Source organism: Salvia splendens, chromosome 9, assembly GCF_004379255.2.
Source record: "Salvia splendens isolate huo1 chromosome 9, SspV2, whole genome shotgun sequence".
Classification (NCBI taxonomy): domain Eukaryota; kingdom Viridiplantae; phylum Streptophyta; class Magnoliopsida; order Lamiales; family Lamiaceae; genus Salvia; species Salvia splendens.
This window is the reverse complement of record NC_056040.1, coordinates 11574646-11593068: the sequence shown is the minus strand read 5'-3', so window position 1 is coordinate 11593068 and position 18423 is coordinate 11574646. Positions and strand designations below refer to the sequence as shown.

At 37.8% G+C, this 18423-nt stretch overlaps 2 protein-coding genes across 2 annotated transcripts; one reads left to right on the top strand and one right to left on the bottom strand.

Moving 5' to 3' along the window:
* Nucleotides 1-720: 720 nt before the first annotated feature.
* On the bottom strand, nucleotides 721-7501 carry LOC121746885 (diacylglycerol kinase 4-like). Its single transcript, XM_042140842.1, has 12 exons — nucleotides 7023-7501; nucleotides 5664-5786; nucleotides 5394-5531; nucleotides 5228-5313; nucleotides 4451-4538; nucleotides 2939-3014; nucleotides 2771-2853; nucleotides 2404-2474; nucleotides 2152-2229; nucleotides 1879-1966; nucleotides 1262-1378; nucleotides 721-1087 (listed from the first exon to the last, which is right to left on the bottom strand). The coding sequence occupies exons 1-12, from the start codon at nucleotides 7482-7484 to the stop codon at nucleotides 929-931; spliced, it is 1569 nt and encodes a 522-aa protein (XP_041996776.1). The 5' UTR covers nucleotides 7485-7501; the 3' UTR covers nucleotides 721-928.
* Nucleotides 7502-13244: 5743 nt separating this feature from the next.
* On the top strand, nucleotides 13245-17545 carry LOC121748513 (protein SUPPRESSOR OF MAX2 1-like). Its single transcript, XM_042142919.1, has 3 exons — nucleotides 13245-14669; nucleotides 15396-15633; nucleotides 15735-17545. The coding sequence occupies exons 1-3, from the start codon at nucleotides 13627-13629 to the stop codon at nucleotides 17253-17255; spliced, it is 2802 nt and encodes a 933-aa protein (XP_041998853.1). The 5' UTR covers nucleotides 13245-13626; the 3' UTR covers nucleotides 17256-17545.
* The last annotated feature ends 878 nt before the right edge of the window (nucleotides 17546-18423 follow it).

Here is an 18423-nt window from a genome sequence, read left to right as displayed (position 1 = left end):
ATTTATGTGCGACAGTGAAATATCATGTACCATTTATGTAGTTCACTCTTAAAAAAAACCTTCATTAATGTGCGAAAGTGAAATATCATGTACCATTTATATATTTCACTCTTAAAAAAAACCTTCATTATCGAAACGACATCATTTTGGTGTAGGTATGTATTTCAACTTGACACCACACACCTACCTAAACATAATACTTTTGGTCCATGTAACACTCTGACTCGTCACGTGAATTTCAAACTGGGGAAATTCTGAATCATGAGATTATAAGATCAAAGCTCATGAATTTTTTAACCATCTTTTTTAATACTGGTGGGAGATATCAGAATTCAGCTATACTAATAAATTTAGCCACCAATAAATGTTACTCAAATATACTAATAAATATCATCAAGGCATATTATTAGGACAATTATATATACAACTAATATTATTGCTCAATTTGCATAATTACGTGTACCACATGTGTTGTGCATATACACTAAATTTGACGAACCCTGAATAGGCGGGACCTCATTTTTCGCCTTTCAAGAACCCATTTGATAAGATAGAGAAGTGACAAATATAGATGCACGATTAATCACACAACCATAAAGGTATTTGTATGTTTCCTTCTGGCCTCATCTTCACTTGCCTTATTCCGCTTCCTATGTTTATCTTCACTATATCTACATTTTTAAAAACAGAATACAATACTCAATACTGCAATATGAGAGAGAGAGAGAGAAAGAGAGGTATATGCACACAAAACCAGTTCTTCGTTGGAGAGAATACATTTCAACATGAAATATCAGTCCCTCCAAAGAATGGATTAGATACAAGTTATAAGAGGGAATGAACTGTACAACATTCAATTGATTGTGTATCAGAATATTTTTTTGTCGAAATACCCCAGCAAACGATACAAAACGTATGGTAGTCGATGCTAGTCTCCCTTGACCATAAGAGATTGATACTGTACACGTTTAATTTCCACAAATGTCGAAAAGTCCTTGTTCATGGGTTGCTTCCATGGTTCGCCATCAATCTGCATGTATGCCTCTGTCCATTCTCCACCTCTAAGCTCGAATCGAATAGCTGAAGCCTGAGTCATTAGGTTACGTCATACTCAGTTTTTCTAGCCAGTAAAAGGTGATCTATTCATATTCGTGCCATATGCCGTGTGAGAACAATTATTTCGATCTCATATGTCCTTGGTTATTACCAAGCACTATAATTCCAAGCTATGTAATAACAGTTTGAATATAGTTGCTGCTACCTGTGTTATGTGCTTAGCAGAAATCAATTCTACCATAACCATTGACGCATGCCATCCTTGTTTGAAACCGAAAACTTCTAGTAACCCATCATCGGCACTGGCCTCAACAAATCCTCTCTGTGCAATTTTAGTCAAGAGAAACAAGGTGCATCAGCATATGAGTCGTGTAATCAGATGCAATCAACTATTAAGTCCCTAACTTTGAAGTCTTTGGGTCGTAGAGACAGAAAGGTAGAAGTGCAAAACAGAGATACATACAGATGCTTGCTTCTAGGATAAACTTAGTCAAACAGCTCTTTTATACAAAAATGAATAAGATATGCAAGATGTTGGTTTACTTAGTAATGTTCTACTTACAATGTTTTGCAAGGGAAGTTCTTTTAGATATGAAGCATTGGAGTATGATGTATAAAAGAATATACAAAAGAAAAGATTCAAATGAATGTAAATATAGAGAAAGGACTTCCATGCAATGTCCTGAATCAATCAATTGCACAAAACTCACTGACATAGTGCATAAACTGCTTGACATCAACATGAAACAAGTGAAAAAATGAGTAATTTCGTCTCCATCATGTTAACCAAAAAAAAAGGTTATGGTGTGAAGTAATCCATACCTTCTCTAAATAGTCTGGCTTCAAATTGCCCCATGGATTTCTACCACTTCCGTAGCTAGGAAGATTTAGAGCAACAATAGACCTCACACTGTAATCCATGAAAATCACGTAAATGAAAACAAAAGATTTTAAGAGCATTCATTGAAAAAAAAAACTGATTTAGTTGTGATACAGGACAGGAAGCACTCAGACCATGATTGTTGAACTACTTTCATGGTGTGACTAAGGAGAGGAAATTTAGATTCTATGAATATCTCAGCAAATAAACTGAACCTTGAAGGGACATGGACTTGCTCCCAGTCAGAAGAATTGACCTTCTTAGCGTATATTCTCAAGATGTTCTTCAAACTCCTGCAAATTAAGATTTGAATTCAGTCCCTTTTAGAGAATGTATAATATGATTTGTAGGAACTATGTAGTGTTTATTGATTTGATTTGTCGTAAGAGAGAACAATTGGCAGTTGGCACTTAGTTACGAAAGGAACTTCAAGATTATCATGCTATATAACCAGAGTAGATTCTAACCTTAAACCAGGATCGCTGCTGCATGGTGTGAAGAACCATCCTTGCTTGCAACTGTAACCAGAGTAGATTAACTGCACCCAACAACACAGAAAGGAACCATCAAGAATAGAATCAATCATGATAAAAATGAACTTAGCTTCAAAGAATGTTGACAACATTCTGCAGAAACTGAATTCAAAAAGTTCAAAAAATTGTAGTAATATGAAATTCTACCAGGAATGCCAGTTGACCGTTAGCATTGCATAAGGACAAATTAAGTTAAATAGTCCAAGACGAAGATATTTTAAATGTATTTTTGTAACACCTACAATTATTACTAAGAGATAAGTATGTAAATGATATTTTACATGGGAAACACGTGTTGCACCTTATTTGAGATAGGACCTTGAGCAAGGTATGGTTTCTCATTGCGTAAATGGTGGAAACCATAAGCGACCTGGGCATCCATTCCTACAACACAATAACATAACCAACATATTTAACAAGTGAACAACAAGAACTTAGCTCAAGAGAGAAAATGACAACAAATGCAGACCTATACTGAAATAATTATAGAAGACTCCTTGATAGCAATTAACCTGCTCCGGCAATTCTCCTTCAACTTCTAGTTCCTGCACTATGAATAAGTTTAAACAAAACAGAAAAGAAACTGCATTTCATTTGAAAAAGATGATGCATCTGTCATATTTCATTTCAATACTAAACTATTACTAGAATTTAGAATTTCATTCTTGCATGTGATTGAAATTATCTGTAGGTGAAGATAATATTCATTTTCCATTTTTGGACACCACCCCACCACAAACCCTTTATTTTTTTACCCTTTATCAACTTAATCCACTCATCTAACAATTTCTTAAAACCCATGGTATCAAAAGTGATGAAGCTTTCTCTGAGATGGAGGGAGAATCTTTTAGCAATATAGTATATAGTTAGGAAGCATTCAATAGGATATTTGCTTCCGTTCCATAAGATATTGAATTTGCTTCCAATATAAGAAAAATATCACTACGATCTAATCAATAATCTAAGGTAAACAAATATAAGACTAAAAATTAGAAATTTAGTCCATGGACAACACATAGTTTTATGGAATTTAAGAGTGTAAAACTCCAAGTAGAAATGAACCTATGGAGATACATAAAAGAGAAAGAAAGAACCTTGAGGCAATAGAAGGTTTTTTCTACTTTGGGGCACAAATACAATAATTTTGGGAACCTTTCTTTTATTTGCAAGACATTATAAAACGTGTTTGGGGCTCGCAGCTTTAAAGCCGCACTTAATATAGCAGGACCAGCATCTGGTGTACGTGGCTTCAGTCCCGAGTCTGGTGATTGTATCACTAACTAAAGAAAACAGCTTTACTAGAAGAGTGTCCGTGGAGAACACAATTTTTTTATGGACTTTGGGTAATATAGCAAATATAGAGTAGAAATAAAGGTAGGGATCTTTAACTAATAACAAAATAAAACTATAAGAAAGTAGAATTATATTGCAAAGATAGAGAAACAGAACATTTGCTTGTGCGACATGAAATTACTAAAGTGTGTGTATATATATGCCCTATTCTACAAAGTTATTCAGTATTATAATGAGAGCCTAAGCCCAAGTGATAGACCATCTTTGTGTAACAACAGCATTCAGCCCAAGTGATAGACCTCCTTTGTGAACAACAGCATTCAGAGCTCGGAAGTGTTAGGTTTAAGGTGAGAACTCGTACTATCGAGAGTCTTTATCCTAATAGGTTTATATCAAGATCATGGAAATTTAGGATGAAAAACATACAAACTCACAATAAATGTGATACTGAGAAATATATAAGCTCTTTTCAGGAATCAATTTTTGAGATTTTATAGTAGTGGATGTTGCTCTACAATGTGCATAGCAGCATAGGAGTAAAAAAAGAAAGTAAAATAATGAAAACCAACAGAAAATTTGTTAACCCTAATATCTAAACCGCATGTCTGCTAACAAACAGCAGTCATAAAGTTTCCTGGCTAGAAAGCAAAGCTCAGTTCAAAATGAAAAACGAACTTCGGCTACAAACCTCATCAAGTGGGGTTTCTTCTGTTGGCTTGAGAGAATAAGGTATTTCCAACTCTTCGCCAGCTGGTTTAGATATCAAAATGTGCCAACTACACATAAGATGTTATTATATCAACGGCCAAGGAAATATTGCTAAAACAACACAAAGGAACCATATTAAGATGACTAACCAGACAAGACATCCACTTACTAATGCATGACAGACACACATAAACATACGAATCTCAAGATATACAAATCAATGCTTATATCAAGAGAAATATAAACAACATCGTCATATATACCACAAACTTTCACCCAACAAAACAGCAAGTACTTGCTGCGGAAAATAGAAGGCAATTTCTACGAATTCAGATCATTAAATTCAACTGATAAAAGAAACCCCCATGAGGCCACTGTGACGCCTCACTGTTTTAGTTTCTACATCCCAACATGGTGGACCATACAATTTCAGCTGCAGCCTTAACGCTCCATTATAGTTTGAACTGAAATCCTTACTTTTACCTTGCAATTGCATTTAAGATAAAAGAATCATATTTCCAATAGGCTAATGCCACTGAAGGTGCAATAAACTTATCCTCTGGTACACCTTCCCCCCACCACAACCAAACTCCAAAATAAAAGGTATGGGTCATAAACGTAGTTGCATAATAAACTACCTAGTCATGCCCAGATGCTTTTTGTGCAAGTGTTTACAGCATTGTCCCGATGAACTGATGTAAATAAGAGTATCATCATGGTATAGAACATATGCAGGGGAGCAAATTAAGGACATCACCTATCCAGGCGAACTATGGGACCTTGGGTAACCTTGTCCAGGGTTCTTTTAACGGCTGTTTTCCAATTAAAAGGGAATGAGCCGCCCTGAAAATATGGACACAGGAGATAAGTTCATAGCATATTAGACAGAAAGAGTACCAAGTTAATGCAGATGAAAAGATTACCCAACCAAAACTCCTCGATAAGTCATTTCCAGTGCCAAGTGGAAGAATTCCAGTTGGTGGAAGCGGCAGTCTGAGTTGACTGTTAAGTTCTCCAACGCAGCCAAGGACCCAGCCAACAGTTCCATCACCTCCTGCTACCTATCAAAAACCATATTCAGTATGGTCCTCAGTGTAAATTTCATCATAAGCACAAAAAAATCAAATATGCTAATATTGAAGACTGGTATAATAATATAGAGATTAACAGATAATACAGCATAGGAAATATACCACGATTCTGAGGTTATCACGGATATGTTTTGCACAGGGGTCACCAAGAGCAGAAAACTTTTCCAAGCAAGATAACCCATACTGAACAAATTCATGAGGCTTGACAGATGAAAGATCAAAAACCTGATCAATTGATGGAAAAGAAAAAAAAAACATTACACCTCCAAGTGGACCTGAATCATGATACAACTTTTACAGCATATATACAGGGGCCCTTTCATATTAGGCAAAGAAAATACTTTTACTCATTTATCTACAAATGAATCCATAACAGATATAAGCCAGAAGTCAAACCATTTAATTTCTTACTAAATCTGAAATCTACAAACCTAAGCACTACGACCTCACTCTAGCATATCACATGTACTGCAACACTTTAGCCATTTTTTTGTTATGTTTACCCTAGCTTCATCAATTGATTCCTTAAACTATGGCTTGAGAAGTGGCAGAAAAGGAACACTGGTTACAAAACAAATAGCCTTAGACGGATAGCACTGAAGTGATATAATATAACCAATTGTCAACAAGTACACATATGACGAGCATTAAGAAAGGCCACATGAATATTACAGTTATATGCTAAACCTCTCATTAGTCTTTGACAATATTAAAATCTACCATTCTCATATAAAGTCACGAATGCATGTATACAATACTCTCAAGCAAAATTGTCATAGACTCATAGTACATATATTTCATATATCTATTTATCAGAATTAGATATGCACAAGGTAAAAGTTTGTCCCATAGCATGGAACTCAAAATATACTCGTATAGTTAGTTCCAATAATAATCAAGATTCAAGACAGAGATACAGCTTCGGCTTTTGTTTCTCCCTCGCTCTAGTTCACAATCTAAAATTCTAAAGTTTAATTGCTGATAGGATGTTGAAGAGTTTTTAAATCTATACAACCCCACACTAGCCCCTCAGAGGGAATTTTACAATCCAGAAGAACAAACTTACAATATGAACTGTAATACTCATGAATAATATTTTATCATCCCCATAACAAAGATATGTAGAAAAAGGTAGAAATTTCAACCCCATCAGAAATTTGAAATTCAGAAACGAACAACATTATACGTAGTCCGAGAGTAGCTCCTAGATACTACACAAGACCAACTATATAGCTTCATACACATATATGCTTGATTATGAGCATTTCGCCATCATTTACATAGTAGCAATCGGTATAATTCACATAATATAGCATCTCAAATAAACACAACCACAAAGAAATCTCCTAATGTCAGCAATCTCACGTAAGAAACGTACAAAAAACAGTAATCCACATTAATGCAAACAGTTCCTGCACTTGAAAAAAAGCATAGTAATTCATAAAGGCGACGTCAGGGGACCTGTTCCTCGCTCATGAGATCCTGGAGTCGGGCCTTGAGCTCGGGACCGAGGCGTCCGCCGCTCTTGGGGTTGATGAACACGACGAGCGGGCACTCAGGCGGCTGTGCGGCTTCGGCATCCTTCGCCTTATTCGACTCGTAGAGCTGGAGCACGACGGCGGCTTCGGCGTCCTTGGCTCGGATCGCCTCCATCATGGCGACCCTGAGGTACTCCGGCATTGTGATCTTCCGCTTGAGCTCCTCCCTATGGATTCGAACGCCGGAAATCGAGCAGCCGCGTATCGATTCGATCATGGACGACGACCGGGCAGGCGCGGAGTTCCGGCTCGGCGTTCCAGGAGCCTCCATCCGCGACAGTGTGAGACTGAATTCCGGCGACGGCGACGGCGAATTAATGAGCAAACACGTCGCTTTCGTGCGCTGTGTTTGGGGGTTATGCGATTGGGTTTGGGTCTCTCTCATATTATCTCAAGTTTTTTTTTATTCTTATTAAATTTTTTAGTATAAAATGTCATCAGAAATGGTTTAATTTGAAAATTTTATGATCAATTTACATGTACATAATTTATACTTTAATTTAAAAATCATTATATACACCATTTAATAAGAAATTACTAAAAGTTTCCTACATTTAATTATGTCCATTTTTATCTTTTATATAATATCTCTTGAATCAAGTGTATTTATTTATATATATTAATGCACGTTATAATGTCAGATATGTGGAGTAATGTAATTGATAAAATAATAGGAATGTGAAAACGAGTGATTTGTGTGGTTGGTTGCCTGTTGTGTTGTGATATTATCTGGCAATGTTTGTTTAATTGTGGAAAATGTGGATATGTTGTGTTGTGAATAATTGCTTTGCAAGGAAAGAATATTGGTAACGTTAATTATCTGTTGAGTGGAACATGGAGTAGGTATATTTTGTGTTTTTCTAAGGGTACATGTCATATAACCGCATGCAAACCAACCGGTCCACCCTAACCTTAATTATGCTGTCCAATCAAATACATACTACTATATATTCTCTATTTATCAATAGCATTCAATTTCCATAATGTACTCTCTCCCTCTTTCCCATTAAAAGTAAAATAATAGTACTATCTTTTTCAACATTAAATTTCATACATACTATCTTCATCCACAAAAATTAGATAAAGTTGTAAATGGCATAGAGTTTTAATACACATTGGTAAAGTATCGAGGGAAAAGGTGGTTGAAATATTGTTACTATGTTTTAGTAGATTCTGGGGTCTACATTTATAATGATGTGTAGGATTAGTATATGTTTTAAACTTTTCATATTTATAATTGGTCTAATTTTAGCAGACATCCCATAATGATAAAATTAGTCTGTTTTTATGGACGAAGTAATAGAGAATGTAGTAGATATAATATTATTGTCATTTTTTCAAAATTTAATCACTTTGTATGAGATATATTTAAAAGAAAAATGTACTAGGTTCACCTCATAAGATAGAAAAAGTTGCCCGAAAAATGATGTGAACTAATTTTATAGGTCGGACAAAAATGGAAAAGTAAGACTTAGTACTATTAAATTTTAGGGTGAAAATCCCAATATTTTATTCTATTTTAGGCTTCAAGCCGCATGCTATCACAAAGAAACAAAGAGAAGAAGATAAGAAACGATTGAAGAAGACCAGCCGGAAAAAGGCAAATATAGCTCATAGAGGAGACTTTAGTTGCGAGAGAGTGCGACGAGTCCAATGAGGGAGCAACAACGACCGAAGAGTCCTTATAAGGACGCTTCGCATCCATGGCCCGATCAAAAAGATGTGGGGCCCTATCAGGTGGAGCATTCGGGTCGGAGCGGTCCAGATCAGGTAATGGTATCAGGTTTTAGGGATTTGGGATTGAAAATTTGGGCCAAGAATTATGGGCCACTATAATATATGCATAGTGTTTCCCTTAATCTAAATAGTAATACATACACCGCATAGTTCGATAACTCTAAGCACCATGTGATAAACCAAACTTGTTTATTTCTGCAGAAGAAATGGACCCATAAAAGATTTGTCCCAACTTTTAAAAACATAATGGTCAAACACAGCTAGCACATTAAAATTGTTTTAAGTGTCCTCAAAAACCATTGTTTTAAGTGTCAAAAACTGTTTTTTTAGTACAACAGTGTTCAATATATGTATATAGCCTGCATTCATATAAGAAAATATTTAAATAAAATGATATTAATGCTTCTAATCAACGTAATGCTTGTGGAAGTGGGATATAGTAATTGATTTCCTTTAAAAGGAGAGGGGCGGTGCCTCCACTTCTCTTGCACCTTTAAGCTTTTTTCCTAAGCAAAGACTAATTGATTAATGATGTACTTTGATATTATTTGGTTTGAGGTTGTGTTAATTGCAAGCCGAAAGTAGTGTAACATTTAGTTTCTTGTATTTTGAGCAATAAACTTAGTATAATTACACCCTAATGACTAATATGTGTAGACTTTAATCTCCCATTCCAATTGATGTCAACTTTCTAGTATTTTGAAAAGGAGAATAGAACCAATAGTCAATAGACATCTTTAGCTTGCCTTATGAGCTGTCTTTTTAATTTGCCTCACATTTTTTAATCATGGAAAACGTAAAATCCATTTTCATATTATTCTTCATAATAAAAGGAATGTATTAAAGTGTAGTTGCACTTTTGAGTATAAGAAGTCACCAAAACCTTTTTGGGGAGATATTCTACTTTTACATATGTAAGTAATGAAAATCATAATAACGGTGATAACTTTGTACAATAACGGTGTTAAATATGTTACTTATCATTAAAACAAAATCTGTATCTCAAAAATTAAGTAAACCTATTTATGTGCAATAATTTGCAAATAAAAAAGAATATGTATATTAGTTATAGTTTACTTCCTCCATCTCTAAATAATGTCTCTGTCCATCAAAATCCATTAAAGTAATTTTTTTCCTATTACCCCTAGTTAGAGCATTGAAAACGAAAAGATAAAAAAAACTAATATGCATTAAAGACAAGGATAAATAGGAATGTAGGACAAGAATTACGAAATAGAATACTCATTCGAGAATAAAGCTGGTCATTAAATATGATACATATTCAAAGATGAAGAGGATATTATCTTAGAACATATCATCATAAGATTAAAATTGTAGGGTGGGGGTGGTGGGTGATACCCTAACCCTACCAACATGTGAGTATATTGTGATGAGGTTTTTGCTTCATGGCAGCAAAAGGCGATTTCGTCGCCTTGGCGGCCTTCACACTCCGACCTAACATTATGTGAGGGGGTTCAATCAGGGTACGCAGTAGCCCGTTAAGGGGGAGGCCTTAACTCACTAGCTGCCAGAAGCCCATCTCCCAAGGCCTCACACTTGTGCCTGAGAGATGAAAGCAACTACACGACAACAGTGGGATTCGAACTCAGGCTCATTGCAGCAAGATCTGTCCCTCCGTTGCTAATTGCGCTACACCCTGCGGGCATATGAGGTTTTTGCTTCAAGTATTAAGCATGGTGGCATGATTGATTGAGTAGATGCATAAAGTGAGTGGGGTTTTGGCTTGCACAAGTGAAAAGAGTTGTGGGCCCATTGTCCCACAAAGAAACACCAATTAGCCTTTGAAAGAAGCTTTTTATTCGATCATGAGCCATCAATACCAATTTTGAATTTCAAGGGCAAAAAAAGGAACTAGGATCCGTTGAATTATGAAATAATAGAAGAAAGATTTAACTTTTTTTTATAAAAGAAAGATTTAATATTGCTTCAAGGAAAAGGGGCTTTATAGTGTAGCAAGAATGATGGCCCACGAACACCTATATTAGTAATTATAAAGGGGTGAAGTCTAATTTTGAGAAAACAAAGGGCATATATATAAATAAGATATGTTTAGGTGATTATAGAGAAAAGGTGGGTTTGGTGTAATGATAGCACTTTTGGTGCAGAAGAAAACGACAAAGAGACGCATGCAGAGGAGTCATGAAACAATAGTAAGCGTGATGGCTAATTAATGTCAAAAGCTGCTCTCAAAGTCACAATTTTCCAGTACTTTCTTGTAAAGTAAAAAGTGATATCAAGATTTATTGTGTTTATTTATTTAAGAATAACATTGCATAATTTATTACGGACCATGTAATGCACGGACAGAATTATGTTTTTATTTTTAAAAATACTTATGTCACAACAAAAACATTAGAGTATATTTTAAAATGACTGAAAATAATCTAGCAACTCTATAAGCTAATTCATCCTATTAAACTCAACATGGGTTATTTGTTTCTGACAAAAAATGTCAACTCTATCTCATAGTATCCTGATTTGTTTTCTCTTATTATTACGAATATACTACTGTTTCAAAATATTCAAAACTCGTAACTTTTGTGTGATGCTACTATTTCTTTATATTAATAAATCTACTTGAATTGAATGAGACTTTAATTTTTTTTATGAGTATTAGTATTATTCTACTACGTCAAATTCAGTGGAATTTCAAAGTAACTTAACCTCAAACTTAGATTGAATAATTATGTAGCAAAAAAAAAGAGAGAGATTCCCCTTACCGTTATATAATATGCTCTGATTATGATACGACAAATAATTTGGGGACGATTTAAAGTCGTCATTAGTTGAAACCAAAAGTTAGTTATAAATTTCTTGTTTTCTTTGACAACTTCGTAGACATTTCTTCGGTGAATTTTCCTTTGACATTCAATTTAAATACCAGCTGGAATCAATTGGCTCGCATTTATTTCGATTTAAAGGCATTTATCACTTCTTCATATGTATGGACTATGGTATGATTTTGGCAAGACATTCAGCAGCTATTTAAACTAATATTCATCTTCAAAGGCTAATATCAATATTTACAAGATAGTCAAGAGCTTTATGATCTCACATGATCTATTATCTCGTAAATTCATAATTAGCTTACAATCTTATGATTATGAAACGTCATAATTAATATAAAAAAAAAGATAGTGGTTAATGTAATCTCCCGTTGACAGGAGGCGAACTGTGTAGTAAAACTGATAACAAAATTAATACTAGTATATACATTAATTAATTTGTAATTTGGTTATTTATTGTGTTGTGTGAAAGATTATAAAAGAGAGTAAGCATAAAATAATATTTTCCTTTATATGAAATAATTTGCTTATTTACACATCAACTCGTATTAGAATAATAAATTTAACTCACAAATGAGATAATTATTATGTATTTTTGGAAACATTTTTCAGATGATAAAAATTTTAACACCAATACTGCATTAAAGTAGGAATGTTTGAGGAAAAAAGTACGAATATATGTTATGTGACAAAAGGAAAAATCATGAAAAATCTAAAATGGACCACTTCTAGTTACATATAGACCCAAAATTATACAGAGAGAGAGCATCAAAATAATATACTTGTAAACCTTAGCCATTAATATTTACTTATCTCTCCCATAGAAATAGACTATATTTCATTTTTCGTTCGTCCCATATAAATAGTTCATATCCATTTATTGAAACCTTTTCTCTTTCTTTTTTCCTTTATCATTTATGGGGCTCACAATCCACTATATAATTTCAATTATTTTTTCTACTTCTCTCTTATTTTATCAATTATATATTAAAACTCGTGCCGATCTCAAATGTCTTATTTCTATGGGACGGATGAAGTACTAAATTGAAACTTGAATAACAATACATACACATAAAATGTCTTCTACTATGTTGGATCATGTCATATCTGAGTTCAACCCATATGCACTAATTATTCCCACTAGATAGCCTTGGTTTGATTTTCCAAAGTTTACCAAAATTATTAAGCATATAGCACTACCATAATCAATAATGTGCAACTATTAGTTGAATATTTACTTTATATCGAAAATAGTTGTGTTCATTACACATTTATTAAGGGTAAAATGAGCAATTCAATTCCTCAATACATAGGGTGAGAATATTTATTCCGTAGCAAGGTAAATAACTTAATATTGCAAAAACTTTAATGGACGATAATATAACTTTTGCAGATTCTACTAAAATAATATATTAGTTGATGCAAGAGCATATACTCTGATTGGTTATAATTTAAAACCAAAGCAAACCCAATTTAAAAAGAGATTACATCTAAAAGTAGGTAAGTTTGCTAATAAAGCATATTTATCTCCAGAATTTCTTGCATCCGTAAATTCCTTCTTCAAATCCTGAGTTGAATAAAACAAAACAAAACAAAACATTGCATGCTCTGACATATTCCACTTTTTAGTTTTTACACTCTCAACTAAATACTAGCAAACCTCAAAATTAATTTCTTGTTACACAAAATACGTCAGCCTGTTTTGTTTTTTTTTTAACATGTCCCGGGGTAAAAAGACCTACGTCAGCCTGTTTTGTTGTTGCCTTTGTATTTATTGTAAAAAGAGGAGCCATGTTTTGGTGTATTGATTGAGAGAGAAGAAGAGGAGGAGGAGGAGGATGGTTTGTGTGGCAAGATGTTCGCATTTCGTTTTCTTGTTGAATTATTCCTCAACACCTTTTCACCTCCACACGCTTTCAAACTCAACTCAAATAAATAATTGAAGTTTGCGATTTACAATTTCGATTTCAATTGCTCGTGATTATGAGATCAGGATTCAGCACGATTCAGCAGACGCTGACGCCGGAGGCTTCCGCCGTCCTGAGCCAGTCCATCGCGGAGGCGCGGCGGCGGAAGCACGACCAGACGACGCCGCTCCACGTGGCGGCGGCGCTGCTCTCGTCGCCGTCGGGGTACCTCCGGCAGGCGTGCGTCCGGTCCCACCCGAAATCGAGCCACCCGCTGCAGTGCCGCGCGCTCGAGCTCTGCTTCAGCGTGGCCCTGGAGCGCCTCCCCACGGCCCAGGGCGCGGCGGCGCCGGAGCCGCCGGTGTCGAACGCGCTGATGGCGGCGCTGAAGCGGGCGCAGGCGCACCAGCGGCGAGGATGCCCCGAGCAGCAGCAGCAGCCCCTCCTGGCGGTGAAGGTGGAGCTGGATCAGCTGATCATCTCCATCTTAGACGACCCCAGCGTCAGCCGCGTCATGAGGGAAGCCAGCTTCTCCAGCCCCGCCGTCAAAGCCGCAATTGAGAACGCCTCCGCCTCCAAAGTGTTCTCTAATCCGCCTCAGCTATCGCAGAATCGAAACGTCTATTTGAATCCCCGCCTGCAGCTAAACGATGACGTGAAGAAGGTGGTGGAGATTATGCTGAGGGGGCAGAAAAGGAACCCGATTCTCGTCGGGGATTCGGAGCCGGAGGGGGTGGCGAGGGAGTTGCTGAGGAAGGTAGAGAGCAGGGAATTTGAGAGGGATGGGATTTTCAAGAATGTAAGTGTGATTTCAATGGTGAAGGGGGTTTCAGTGGAGGAGCTGGGAGGGATTTTAGAGAGCAGGTTTAGGAGTGGAGGGGTGATTCTTGATTTGGGTGATCTGAAATGGGCGGTGGAGCAGCCTACGGCAGTGGCGGAGATGGGGAAGGTGGTTGCAAGATTCAAGGGAGACGGTGGTAACAAGCTTTGGTTGATTGGGACTGCAACTTGTGAGAGTTATTTGAGGTGCCAAGTTTATAATTCTACAATGGAGGCTGATTGGGATCTTCAAGCATTGCCGATGGCTCCGAGATCGCTGCCCACCGGAGCTTTTCCGAGGTATTAACCTTCATATTAATTAGAGCATCAGCAATGGGGCGGACGATAGCCCGCCCGATGCGTCGGGCGCGCTATCGTCCGCCATTGTGGCACCGCGGATGATGGACGATGCGTCGTCCGCGCCCGACGCTTAGTCCGCGAACGAAGCGTGGACGATATGACATCGTCCGCCCACTGTGGGCGACGCGGACGATGGTGCGGACGATGCAACGCGTTTTTTTATAATTTTAAAATTCAAAAATTTTGTTTTATATATATACCCTGGCTTCAGTGAGCTTCACTTTTCATTTATAACTTTTCGATTCACTTTTTTGCCGTTCTTAGTTAATCGTTGTGTTTTTTAATAAGTTTGCATTTATATATTTGGAAACAGTTAAATTAATTAACAAAACAGTTAAAATGCTTAGGGCGCCCCTTAGGGCACCCCACTGCAGGTGGAAGAGCAGGAGGATAAAAAGCTGACGTGGCGGTGCATAGGGCGGGCTTTAGGGCGCGCCTTAAGGCGCCCCATTGCTGATGCTCTTATGCTTTGATCATGATGTATTTGTTGAATATGAATTGATTAGTTATGTTGAATTTCATTTGATCATTTTGATACAACTCCATCCACTTTTGGTAAACATGGATAATGTTTCATAGATGAGCTTCTTGCACTTGTATTGGGTTTTGCACAATTAGACAGTTTTAAGGTTTCCTTAAATGGTTTATCTCCATTGTTTTGCATAGACTTGGAGCTGAGAGACTTTTGAGTATGCCAGTGGAGCCTCTGAAGGGTCTTCCTCAGTTAAGTAGGCGCATATTTGAGAGCTCCGATCCATCTGAAAGAGCCCCCTGCTGCCCTCAGTGTTCGGAGAATTATGAGAAGGAGGCAGCCAAGCTCACCACGGTTCACAAGTTGTTCACGGAAGCATCACTGCCACCATGGTTGCAAAATGCCAAACTCAATAATAGTGATGCTTCACAAGTATGTTTGATTCCATTTTATTTGTAAATTTGAGAAATTTCTTTTGTAGTTGAATACTCAGTACTTAATATTTTCATTCACATGGACTTATCTCCAAGCAGGGAGTTCAAGAATTGCAGAGGAAATGGAGGGATATATGTTTGCATCTTCATCCCAACTTCCACGCTTGCAGACCGGCTCCACCAACGCTCTCTATGGCAAGCTTGCATAGTCCGAACCTTCTCACACCACCATCGCTCCACCTTACGTTGCAGGGAGCAAAGTCCTTGCAACTCCACACCGATCAAGCTACTCATAGCCCTCCAGGAAGTCCTGTGAGGACCGATCTTGTTCTTGGACGAAAAGGGACCATTTGTGAAGATCAAGCTAGAGACTTATTGGGTTGTGTCTCGTTCCAACCACGGACAAAGCTGCTCGATAAATTTGCTAGCGCTTTGGATGCGGATGTGTACAAGAAACTACTTAAGGGCCTCATGGAGAAGGCATGGTGGCAGGCAGAGGCAGCCTCCATGGTGGCCTCAGCCATTACGAGTTGCAGATCAGGCAATGGGAGACGTCGGGGGGCTGCATCGAGAGGGGATATATGGCTGTTGTTTACAGGTCCTGATAGGGCTGGGAAGAAGAAGATGGCATCAGTGATAGCTGAGCAGATTTGTGGGACTAATCCTATCATGATATGTCTTGGCATGCGACGAGATGATGAAGAACAAGAGGCTAACTTCCGAGGTAGAACAGCCATTGACCGGATAGCAGAGGTGGTCTGGAGGAATCCATTTTCGGTGATCATGCTTCAAGACATCGACGAAGCAGACATACTGTTCCTAGGGAGCATCAATCGCGCCATTGAGAGGGGCCGGATTGCTGATTCTAACGGCCGCGAGGTCAGCCTTGGCAATGCCATCTTCATCCTCACTGGCGATTGGTCAGCAACGAATGCTGAAGCTCTAAGAGATGCCAGATTTGTAGATGAAAAGAAGCTTGCTGCCATAGCCGGTGGCAGTTGGCGGTTAGGCCTAGTTGTGAGGGAGAAAACCTCCAAACGCCGTGCTAGTTGGTTGCAGGACGTTGATCATGATTATGATGATGGTAGGCCGTTGAAGCCACGGAGAGAGGCTGCGTGTGGTCTCTCGTTGGACTTGAATCTTGCAGCTGGAGATGCGGAGGATGATCGAACGGATGGCTCTCATAACTCGAGCGACCTCACTATTGACCACGAGGAGGAGTTCAGCCATGCCAACCAGCATATTTCTGTTACATCAGTTCCTCAAGATCTTCTCAACAATGTGGATGAGTCTGTCGTGTTCAAGGCCGTCGACTCTGCCTTCACTCGTACAGAGATCAAGAAGGCGATCGCCTCGAAATTTTCAACTACGGTGGACGAAAACTTGTGTTTAGAGATAGAAGATGATGTGCTAGACATGATCCTAGGAGGCCTATCGCATGATAAGACCAGTTTGCAGGAATGGATTGAGAAGGTTCTAGAACCGAGCTTCGGTCAGCTCAAGTCCCGGGTATCGGGCAGTGGCGCTGTGGTGGTCCATCTCGGGGTTGAATCGGACTCCGACAGCCGTGGGCGGAGCAGGAACAGGGGAGATTGGTTGCCTAGTAGCATCTTAGTATGAATGAAAGACTGAGAGTAATGTTTGAGGGTATATAAATGGTATTTCTTGTTCCTATTGGGGTCATTTGTAAATATATAAAACTTTTGGGAGGGGGTGGTTTAGAATTTTGAAGACTTGAAACTTAAAAGTTTTTAAAGATAGAAAACTTTTTCGAGAGTGACAAAAGATAAACGAATCTTCAACTGCTCTCACATTTTAAATTTCTTTTGTACCCCCATTAACTTTTAGTAGTACTGCTGTTCTTCTTTATTTTTAAATTTTATTTAATAGAATATTCATAGCGGTTGATATTTATGTATTTAGATTCTCACGTTTCTGTCCCTTTGCTGTTCGGCCCCGTTAACTGACAGAGAGGGCAATAGAGTCAATTCATATTAGTGAGGTATAGGTGGCCGTCAAATATAAACTTTTTGCTCTGATTGTTTTGGGCGGACGTGGGGCCCTTCTGATGGATGTATTTACCGGAATGCGTAATCCAAAGCATATTTTAAGTTAATAAAATAGGTATCAAATGAATTTATTAAAGTATATTATAGAATTATAGAAAATTACACAATTTTATCAAAATTGATACTACTATATATAACTACCCAATTTTTAAAATTATTACATTTCATACGTTTTAAATAATGAACTTAACAAAAAATCTTGACCAAAATTCATATACGTATATTGTTGGGTTGCAAATCTATGGAATCTGTTCGATCGACGGAAAGTTGTTGTTTTAAGTGGGCGAAATATTAAACTAAGGCCACCCGCAATGCGTCACGCGGGTGGCTCGTAACCCGTCACGCCGGGACGAGACGGCGGCGAGACACGTTGCAGCATCCCGTCTCGTCCTCAGCCCGCCGAGCCTCCCGTCCCGCCGAGACGGATGGCGAGCCATCTCGCCACGCGCCAGCGCGACGTTGCGCGCTACGGCGCCATGCGTGACGCCCACTCGCCGGCCCACGGGTGTGCATCGTCACGCTGACGCAATAAATTATTTTTTAAATTCGAATTTAAAAAAATAATAATAATAATAAATATCGAAAACCGGTAATATTACCGTCATTATTGCCGTTTTTTCTTTTTTATTATTTTATTTTTTTACTCTATAAATACTCCTAATTCATCCTCATTTCACACACAAATACACATCTATTCTTCCCAAATCATCTCCATTTCC